This window comes from Alnus glutinosa, chromosome 3, assembly GCF_958979055.1.
Source record: "Alnus glutinosa chromosome 3, dhAlnGlut1.1, whole genome shotgun sequence".
NCBI lineage: Eukaryota > Viridiplantae > Streptophyta > Magnoliopsida > Fagales > Betulaceae > Alnus > Alnus glutinosa.
Window position 1 is genome coordinate 12042246 of NC_084888.1, and position 11614 is coordinate 12053859.

An 11614-nucleotide genomic window follows, 5' to 3' on the forward strand; every position below is an offset into this window, starting at 1 on the left:
TTCAGATACCACATCCATGAATAAAAATACATTGATTGTTTTTCAAGAAAATCAACATGATTTCCTTGGAGAACAATCAAATTCAAGAACCACTACCACCTCAAGACGAACATACCAATGTGGAGCCTGCAGCTCAACATCTAGATAATGTGGATGAGACTATAGAATTAAGAAGATCCTCAAGAGAAAAAAGGCCTGCTATTTCTGGTGATTACTATGTGTACCTATTAGAGTCTGAATTTGATGTCGAAATTAGGAATCACTCTTCTCATTTTCACATACCATGAGCGGTGAATACTCAAAATTGTGGTATGATGCCATGAGAGAAGAAATTGAATTTATGGCAAAAAATAAAGTTTGAGAAATCATCGAGTTACCTACGAGAGTTAAAGAGAGACTCAAACGATAACATCAATCGGTATAAGGCCAGACTTGTAGTTAAAGGTTTCACACATGATTACCATGATACGTTCTCTCCAGTTTCTAAAAATGATTCATTTAAATAGATGTGAAAACGGCTTTTCTGAATGAAAGTATTGAAGAAAATGTATACATGAAATTACCTAAAGGGTTTTGTTTTGATAAAGGCGATCAATTAGTTTGCAAATTAAATAAATCTATATATGCATCCCGTCAATAATAATTAAAAAAGGAAAACTTCACTTACCACCACTGATCTTTCATCACTTTTGCAATCAAATCCTTAAACTTTAAAAAGTATCAATTTATGGTCACCTTCTTTCAATTTTTTGCAATGTTAACTCTCTCGTCCAAATTCAACGTTAAATCCTAATTGAAAAAGTGAAATTCCCACATACCCCTCACTTAATTTTTTTTTTTTTTTTTTTTTTGAAAAAATGTGACCCACCAGTAAGTCACCTTTGGCTCACGTTTGACCCAAGTCGGGTCAGACTTGATTTTTTTAAAAAAATAATAATTATTAAATCAAGGTATTTTTGTAATTTTATAAACATCTTAGGGGTATAAGGTAGGGCTAAAAACACGGTTACGGTTGGCTAAAATTAGAAACCGTAACCGGGGTAGTCAATTTGCCCAAATCGCCAATCGGCTCTAGTAACCGGGTAGCCGGTTAAATGATATTTAATAATCGGCGGTTATTGATTGGTACCCATTTATCCGAACCAGTAACCAAAATTTAAAAAAAATTAGGTCTTTATGGCCTAATTTGGGTATTGAGCCTATTTTGTGGGCTTAATTTAGATTTTTGTAGCCCTTTAAAAAAACATTTCATTCTTTTGTGGCCCAATATGTTGGCTTAAGTTGGAAACTTGAAATAGAAGTAAAAGTTTAAACCCTAAATTTTATTATTTTAAATTTTTAAATAAATAAATGCATTTAAATAATAATTATATATTATATATATACCCGATTACCGGTTATAATTAGTTTCAATATTTTCTAAAACCGGTAACCGCTCAAGTAAGGCCGAGTACCAAATCGGTTGGCCGATTAGCCGGTTACTGGTTACTATCCAGTTATAACCAGCCGACTTTACACCCCTAGTATAACGGACAATTTACTTGTCAATTGTTTGATTTAACGTTGAATTTGGACGGAATGGCTGAAATTGCAAAAAATTGGAAGATAGTAATCCTAAATTGACACTTTTTAAAGTTTGAGGGCATGATTGCAAAAGTGATGAAAGATCAAAGATGATAAGTGAAGTTTTCTCTAATTAAAATTTCACAATATTATTACTTCATTTGGTTTTACAGAGAGCATTGTAGATAATTGCATTTACCAAAAATTTAGCAGGAGCAAGTTTATTTTCTTAGTCCTATATGTTGATCATGTCTTACTTGCAACTAATGATTTTACACTAAACAATTTATTTCTCAAAACTTTGAAATGAAGGATTTAGGTGAAACCTCTTATGTCTTAGGCATAGAGATTCACAGAGGCAGGTCTCTGAATATTTTAGTTCTGTCTCATAAAGCTTATATTGAAAGAGTTTTGGAGAAATTCAAAATGCATGTACACCTAATGCAACACCCATATTGAAGGGTGATAAATTCAGTTCAAGTCAATGTCCAAAAAATGCTTTGGAAAAGAAAGAAATGAAAAACATTCCTTATGCATATGTTGTTGGTAGTTTGATGCATGCACATGTTTGTTTAAGACCTGAGATTGCATGTGTAGTAGGAATGTTAGGAAGATATCAAAGTAATTCGGGAATGGAACATTGGAAGGTTGCTAAAAAGGTTATGAGATATTTACAAGAAACCAAGAATCATATGCTAACTTATAACCATATTGACCATCTATCCACTTTAGGATATGTCTTTATGTTGGTGGGAGGAATATCATGGAAGAGTATCAAACATACAGTCTTAGAGGCAGAGTTCATAGCATGCTTTGAAGCGACTTTCACATGTGAACTGGTTAAGGAATTTTATCACAGGGCTTCAAGTTGTGGATTTAATATTCTAAGTCATTATGAATTTACTATGATAATTTGACAGCTACTTTATTTTCTAAAAATAACTAAAGTGGAAGCAGAAGCAAACATATTGACATAAAGTATATTGTTGTTAGAGAGAGAATTAAGGAACAAGAAGTCTCTATAGAACATACAAGTACGAATTTTATGATTGCAGATCTCATGACGAAAGAGCTCTCAATAAAGGCATTTTCGAAATATGTAGAGAGGATGGGATTAGTGAGCTCATTTTATGCTTGATTAAATTCTTGTTATTTAGAATACTCATTTATTGTCAAAACAGTATATTATACCATATAAAGATCATGTTAAGAGAGATGCATACATACTACATGGAAGGAAATATTGATATAAATACATAACCACCATGATTTATGTTGCATCTCTCTCTAAGTGAAACTAAAGCTTGAGTAGTTTTTAATAATTATGGCCTTATTCAGTTTTAGTTACCCAAATAATTTTAAAGATGAGTCATGTGAGCTAAGTGGGAGAATATTAGAATAAATCTTCTATACTGAGACTTAGGGTGGCCCCCATGTCACATATGTTATATATTATAAATTCTATTACAATTAAAAGAGTTTTCATTAAACTAAAGTTTTTGGGTAATTAAAAATACAGATAACTACTAAAATGAAAGGTTGTCTCCCTTGGCGTTTCATGAGAAGTTGTCTCTCTTGATGAGAGGAAGATTAATTGGATAAAGGTCCTGGCCTATTTATAAATAAATAAGCATGTGATTCTCATCAGTCAACTTTAACGTGAGAAAACTATAGGCTGAAAACTCTATCCATCACTCTCCATTAGGAATATTGTGAGGGTTCTAAAATTCTACAAATTCATAAAAGTTCTTGGTTCTTCGATTCAAGTACTAAAGCAACAATGACTAGAGGTTAGTACATTCTGTGATTCTCTTTTATGTTTCATATGCAACTTTTCCCCCAAAATCTTACAATATCGTCATCAGCCTGAGCAAGATCTTGATTTTCTTTGCCTGAACATGGAATGGGAAGATGTGATTATATAAGCAGAGCACAAAAAGAAAGAAAATGCTATCATACAAAATTGAGCATACCAAAATGAATCCTTCTTTTCTTGCGCTAATAACTCTTCAAACGAAATGTCAGCAAACTCGGTATCTGTACTGTTCATCGGCTCACCAGAGTTGGCCTTCAACTCCATGGAAGCACTAATTTCAAGCATCTGATGAGAGAGAGAGAGAGAGAGAGAGAGAGAGAGAGAGAGAGAGAAGGAGGTCAGAATCATCAATATAGCCATTTGCAATCACTTAAGCAAAAAAGGGTAGTATAAGGAGAAAAACTTCATTAATTATTACTGGTCTACACAATCAACTTCTGTAAGCAGCTTCCAAGGGAACTAGGGAGGACATAAAAAATAAAACTACCTAATTAAGAACTAGAATCAAATATCATTAACAAAAATGAAGTTAGAATTATACCTTCTTGTATGCCGGAGAGAGTTTAAGCTGTTGTTGAAGCAAATTATAAACAAATGCATCCTGTTCTAGTCTCTGTTGTTCTAATTCTAGCTTGCATATCTGAAACATGAATGCATTGATCCACTTATGGAGGTGACTAAGATAGATGATAAGATCACTTTGCTACCAAATCCCACAAAAAAGAAAAACCAACCTGTTGACGAAGGCGGTCAAACGAAGATCTGTCTGCCTTGAACAGTAGAGCCTTTGTTATAGAGAACTTACGTTGGATGCCATCAGCCCTGTCATAGAAAAAGGAACACAGAAATGTCCGAGAAAGAGAGATTAAATTGTGCAAGGAGTACTTCAGATAAAAAAAAAAAAAATTTATTTGAGAAATGTCAAATTATGGTAGTCAGTTCTTATGTCAAATTCATATTTGGAAAGAACCTAAAAAACAACCAAGTTTTTAGGGGTCAAATAAGAAATTAAGAATCATATGTTGTCATTATGTAATAAATCCAGAAACTATTCACAATATTTACTACAATCATTAGTAACTTGCCAGTACAGAATAGGAAATAACAGTTCAGGTTACATGTGCTTAAAAAAGAAGTTGCAATGTTCTAGGACAATTCTGCCACAATGATTCCTAACCAACAACATTAGCAGGGGGAAAAATAAAAGAAAACAAACATAACAAGACAAACTTAGTTTCGTCAAAATAATTTAGAACATACTTCTGCTGTAGCTCATTTCTAGCCTTAATCAAGCAGTTAGCAAAGTCTCCAACCTGCAACAGGAGAAAACAAAGCAAATTATGACATTGCAGATGCTTGTGTGTTCAAATCAACAAACAGTCATTCATTCAATTAAAAAACGAGAATGTCTCACAAGTTTCATGCACTGTGAATCAGAAAGAGCATGGGGTTAATCTTTATACATCAAATTCTATGGAGATGAGATCTTATATATTCATCTGTATAATGAGAAGTTCTCCCTTTCAAAGAAGAAAGTTTGAAGTGAAGTCCTACTATCATGTGTTATTCATTCTTGTAAGTTTCCCTTTTCCTTGAAAAAGTATTTTAAGATTGAAGGATCTTTCGAGAGTGGTGTTCTTTGTGTGAACGGTGGCCTTAGGGAAAATCTTGACTTTGAAAATTTGAGAAAGAAGAACGTCATTGTGAAGGATTGGTGTTGTATGTGCAAGAAAAATAGGGAATCTAGTGATTACCTTCTTCATTGTGAAATAGCAAGAGAATAATGGAGTTCGTTTTTCCATTTGTTTAGTGTTGTTTGGGTTATGCCTAGAAGGGTGAAAGAGTTGGTGGTGAATTAGAGATGACATTTGGGAAGTCGTAATGTTTTGGAAGTTTGGAGGTTGGCTTCTTTGTGCTTAATGTGGTGTATTTGGATTTTTTACATTTCTTTTTATCCAAATTATGGGGTTTCTTTTGTATACTTCATGTGTACTACGGTTGCGCCCCTCTATGCTATTAATGAGATTGAATTACTTGTGTATATATATATATATATATATATATATATATATATATATATATACAAACAAACAAACAAACATTAGGACAACAAGAATAGAACACCTGCCACGTATCTTACATATCCAAAAGAGGGAAAGGAAACAAAAAAATAAAAAATTGACCTCAAACATCGCTTCACTTATGCTACTTCCCTATTTCAAATGTCTTCATGAATTTAATCTATGTAACATGTCTCTTCATTAGTCTCTTAAATTTTATCTATAATTGATAACATCTTTATATAAGCTTTCATGACAATATATTATTACACTGAGATATACAAGCTTAAGACTTTCTTATAGCATTTCTTCCATGGAGTCAAACATTGACTTTCAGTTCTTCCTCACTCGCAACTACGAGACAAAGGAGAAAGAAAAAAAAAAAAAAGACCATTCATTTTGTGATCCAATGACAGGATCTCAGTATGTGAGACAAGAAAGAATACCCTAAGCTACACGCAAAGCAAACCCATTCTTCTTGTAGGAAACCATCAGCCCCGAAAGTTTAAATTGTCAAGAAGAGGGTCAACAATGAGTATCAAGCACACAATAAACACCCCCTCCCCACTTTGCATGCCGGCCCAACAACCATGAACCAAATGAGGGCATCACACACGCAGAAAAATGAAATTACAATAAATAGTTATTCCTAGCAATTGAGCTGAAACCTCAAGGATTAAGGTTACGTGTGGTATGCGGAATGGCTATTCGATTAGGAAAATAAAAAATAAAAGAATAGCTTTTACTAGGAATGGAAGAATGTGGAATAGAATAGCCTTGGTTTTAGAGCATATGAGAAGTATCTAACGCTTAGAATAGCCATTCTCATTGCCCATGAGAAATTGAGAGGAATAACTATTCCTCAATTTAAGGAATAGTCATTTCCTCATGGACAATGGAAATGACTATTCTAAAGCTATTTCATTCCACATTCTTCTATTTTTAACAAAAACTATTCATTTTTCTAATAAAATATCCATTGTGTACCAAACGTAACCCAATAAACTGAAACACCATGTTGTTGAAGTCTTTGACTTTTTGCTTCAAGAAATGTCCTTGAACCATGTACCAAACGTAACCTAATAAACTCAAACACCATGTTGTTGAAGTCTTTGACTTTTTGCTTCAAGAAATGTCCTTGAAACATCAATTCCTAAATCTTAAGTTGTCAGTAAGTGGCCAACAATGCATCTCAAGCACATACTAACACTTCTACTAAGAGTAAAGCAATAGTTTAATTAAAAAAAAAAAAAACTGCAAAAGCATCAAAATTGTATGGAATGCACATGCTAAAATTTGGTTTAAGCATTTAAATTCTTCAAACAATTCATTGAAGCCATAAATATTTAGAATTGTTAATCTCATAGCTCGAATTTTCTACACCTAGTGATTCTTGTGTGCAACAGAGCATCTATAAAAACTTTTGAAGTAGACATGGACCATGCATAAGTAGATACCAGCAGCCATAAGTATCAGTTCCCTGGGAAGAACCTGAGTTCTCATTGAATTATGATTAAGTGTCTAAACCATGAGGCTGGGCACAAGGCAATTGTACACTGATTTCTACCTCAGGCTTGAGCCAGCCTTAAAAATTCTACATTAGTTCTCCTTGACCCAGGCCTCAAGGTGTAAGGCACACAAAGTTTTAAAACCACTGATTATCGAATAAGCCACCCTGGCATAAGATATTTGCCTCAGATTTACTGTTTATTCTATAAAAAATAATAATAATAAAAAGGACAAAAAAGACAAAAAAATCCAAATGAAGCTACAGAAGAAATGAGAACATTTCCTTGAAAGAGAGAGAGAGAGAGAGAGAGAGAGAGAGAGAGAGAGAGAGAGAGAGAGAGAGAGAGGGACACAAACCACATAAAACATTTGAAAGCAAAAAAAAAAAAGGAAAAGAAAAGAAAAGAAGATAAAGTTAACATAGTCTACAATACATTTCCTGTTGAAAGTTTTCTAAGAGCCCCTCATTGGGCCTACAAAGAAAAGAAAGAACAAGAAGAAAAAGGGAAAACTTCATTGGGTGGTATCTGCAACTGCTGGTATGAACAGCAATGAGACAGATTCTCTCCATTGATAGAGAGATGTATCCCAGGATCCTCTTAAATTCAGCCGCACTATATACATTTGATAAATCTGAAAATTCAAGATCTTGATATCATCTCATCCAAAACATGTATCTCCCACACCTGGTCTAGAGGCCATACACCATTTCCAAACAACACATTGGCCTCCTATTTACTTCCCCCACAGTTCAGTACGAGACAAGAACTCCTCTTTATTTGAGTGAACAACATCTCTAGCTGCATTGATAACCTATCTGATTGAAAGTTTTATCCCATCATATCAACTCACTCCAAAAACAGGACATGTTATTTAGACCATGTCAAATATCTCTTTTATTAATTTAATAAATCATAAAACAACCATATTTCAATGATCAAAAGTTTGCAGATAGAACATATCCCCCCCACCCCAACACACACACACACCACAACAGAAACAAAGAAAAAATATATTCACATATCCCTGGCTAGCATTTCTCTGCTAGAGCCTTCTTTTAAAATTGGCAGGACAGGTAAATACGTAAACCAACACCAACCCATCATTGCACGGATAAAAAGCATTCACTACGCTTAAAAATTCCACAATTATTATATACAACATCAAAATATAAAGGAAAACAAAATTTGAAGGTGACAAGCAGCAATATATATTCAAGGACACAAATTTCTTATAAACCAGCTTCTAAAAGTGAAATATGTCCATTAGTATGTGAATAGCATATTGTTAAATCACCGCTTATTCTAAAAGCTTAACTAATAAGAAAAGGTAAATAAACTCTTTTCTAATAGGTGGGGCCAACATATGAAATATTTAATTAAAATGGAAAGAAAATGACAAAGATAGGATTCGAACTCAGGACCTCTGCTCTGATACCATATTAAATTACTACTTTATTCCAAATAGTTCAGCTAAAAAGAAATAGTAAATTTAAGCTTAAAAGACACAAGTATCTTCTAAAACAAAACAGTAAGAAATTGCTGTCCTATATCCAAACAATGAATAAAAAGCCAAAAAAAATTAAAAACATATTGTTAGAAAATAGAAAACCTGGGCCAGTGTCAGTCCCTTCGTCTCGTTGCACTCCACAAGCTCATCATACCGCTGCTTGATCCTCCTTTGCATGGCACTACTAGACGATGTAAACGGGTAGAAGCATACCAAATCCTGCTTGGCCCGAGAACCCGTACCCGAATTTTCTCTCTCCGCGCGCCCCTCTTCAGCTTGCAAATTCAACTTCTTCTTCTTGGCCCTCTTCTTCTTCTTCTTCACCCTCTGATCCCCACCCGAGTCCAGCCCCTCAATGTCCAAACCCGACCCGTTTGAACCCGGGTCACAACTCTTTTCTTCATCAAACAAACACTCCCATTTCGAGGAATCAGAGGGGAAGATCTCCCCAAGCAGCGAACGGGCCAAAGGGGTCGGGTCCTTTTCACTGGTTTCATGGGTTTTACCCACAATTTCAGCCGAAGAACGCTCCAATCTCGACTGGTCACTCTGAATTGGCTTCTGGGTGCGTTCCTCTTCTTTCTTTAGCTTAGCAGTCCTCGATATTCTGTACGTAGAGTAAGAGAAAACGAAGAGGAAGGTGGTCAAGAAGACCAAGAAGCAAAAGTAAAACATTGGTTCGTGTCTTTGTGAGCGACTGTCCATGGGAAACGGAAAATTATGCTAAAAATTTGACATGAACGACAGTATAGCCGCCATTGAAGCGCGTCATTCAGAGAGAGGATTTGTGTGTGGAATTGGAAATGTTATAGTTTGAGATTACGCGTGTGAAGAGAGAGAAATTGACGGTTCCTAGTAAGCTGCTTTGAAGGCTGTACACTTTACTACACTTCAAATTTCTTATAAATCCGCTTCTAAAATTATATTTTCTCATTTTTTAAGTAGTACGTGGCATTTTTCTTTCATCATTTTCTTTTAATGCTTTGTTTGTTTCGGTGTAAAAAATTATTTTGGTATTTTACGGTGTTTAGTAGGGACGAAAATAATTGTCAACGAAAACCATTTTAGGTTTGACCGTAAAAGCTTCTTTAATTTTTGGAAAACGATTTACGGTTTTAAAAACCGTAAATCGTTTTCCAAAATTATATTCTTTGTCCTCGCACACACGTTTGATATCCGATTGTCCGAATCCGACAATAGTTGGTTGTTCGAAACCAGGCGGCATTGGAATCCAGCATCATCCGGCCATCGGAATACTGCCGGCGCCAGAATCCGGCAACATCGGGCCACCGTTGTCGGATGGCAGCAGACCAGATTCCGGCGGATTCTAGCCGGGATCCAACCATGGTCAGAAACCAACCGGATTTGGCCACTGATCCAGCCGAATATGACCGGATCCGCCACTAATCCGGCCGAATATGACCAGATCCAGCCACTGATCCGATCGAATCTAGCCAAAATGGCCGGGATCCGGCCGGATCTGACTGAATTTGGAGGAGTCTTGCCGAAATCCAGTCATTTTTGCCGGATCCGGCTAAACATGCTGGTCAGAATTCGGCAACGACAACCGGATGTTGTCGGATTTCAGCGACAACTACATTTTCACTTTTTGTAATTTTTTCCTGCAAACCAAACGCCGAAAAATATTTTCGAGAAAATTATTTTTACTGAAATTGATTTCGTCAAAAATATTTTACGACGGAAACCATTTTACGTCGAAACAAACGGAGATAAATAAAAAATAAACTGTCACGTAGATAAAGTTAGACAAAAATTGTACTAAGAGTTACACAACAATCATTTCTCTATTTCCATCTAATCTCTCAAATTTGACAAGGCTTTTTTAAAATTACTATTAAATTTGAGATTGATTATTATTAAATTTTAATCTAATAGTAATTTTAAAAGTTATGTCACATTTGATATATGAATTTTACATATAGCATGAGTCATTACTCATGTTGTTTACATGCTTTTTCTAACAACTTAAAAAACACATTATTTTTAAAGGCCAATCTATAAAAATTTCATATAAAACAGTTTTTAAGAAATTTGTATCCTGTTTCATATATATATATATATATATAATAATAATAAAAAAAATATATATATATATATATGATGGGAAGATAAATGTTTGCGTAATTGTGTGTGAAAATGTCAAGATTTGGGCTACAATGACGGTTGGGTATGGGGTTTTATGGATAAGCGAATGATTCAGAACCGTGAAAATGAAATGAAAAAAAAAAGGGTCAAACTTAGGATGTGTGGTTTTTGTTGAAAATTAAAGAGCAATGCTTAGGAGAAGCATTTTTTCCAGATTTCATCTGGAAAAAATGGTTCTCCATGGCATTATTGTAATTAAAATATTACAGTAATGCCACTTTTAATTACAATAATGCCATGGAAAAGCATTTTTTCCGGATGAAATCCGAAAGAAATGCTTCTCCTAAGCATTAGCCTTAAATTATATATATATATATATATAAACAATTAAAAAGCTCACTTTCCAAACACAGAGTTCCAAAGTTTCATGATTTACGTTTAGGTTTTTTTGCGTAAAATTTTTTATAATAAAATATATTTTACGTATCTTTTGATATTTGGTGTGGTTGAAAATAATAATCAAATAAAAAAAAAATTGGGGGTTTGCTGAAAAAGCTTCTTTAATATTCAAAAAATAATTTCCGTTTTTTAATATCGTAAATCATTTTCAATTTTGAAATTCTCTTTCTTACCTGCATTTTCTCTTACAATTTATTCTCCACTGTGGCCGAAAGTCGACAAGAGGCCATTGAAGTTCGCCAAAAGTTGCCGGTCATTTTCAGTCATTACTAGCCATTGTCTACCGTCGCTATTTTCCGTATGACCCAAACGTAAAAAAATTACTTTCAGCCGAAATCATTTCCACGAATGATTTTGCCAAAAATATTTTTAAACAGAAAACATTTTACATCGAAACACAAACATTCAAAACTTATCTTTGGATCATTGTAATACAATAGAACAAGTGAGCACATAAAAGGAATGAAATGTAATTTTTTTTCTTCCAAAAAAATACTCTAAAGTGACATAAAATTTAAAATAGTTTGAAATATATTTGTATTTTGGGCCCTAATCTCTTCTTTAGAAAGAGGAGCTGAACATTTTCTCTCTT

At 34.2% G+C, this 11614-nt stretch overlaps 1 protein-coding gene across 1 annotated transcript; it reads right to left on the minus strand.

Moving 5' to 3' along the window:
- Nucleotides 1–3153: 3153 nt before the first annotated feature.
- On the minus strand, nucleotides 3154–9322 carry LOC133863779 (uncharacterized). Its single transcript, XM_062299870.1, has 6 exons — nucleotides 8560–9322; nucleotides 4640–4692; nucleotides 4114–4201; nucleotides 3921–4019; nucleotides 3537–3664; nucleotides 3154–3455 (listed from the first exon to the last, which is right to left on the minus strand). The coding sequence occupies exons 1-6, from the start codon at nucleotides 9160–9162 to the stop codon at nucleotides 3425–3427; spliced, it is 1002 nt and encodes a 333-aa protein (XP_062155854.1). The 5' UTR covers nucleotides 9163–9322; the 3' UTR covers nucleotides 3154–3424.
- Between the last annotated feature and the right edge of the window lie 2292 nt (nucleotides 9323–11614).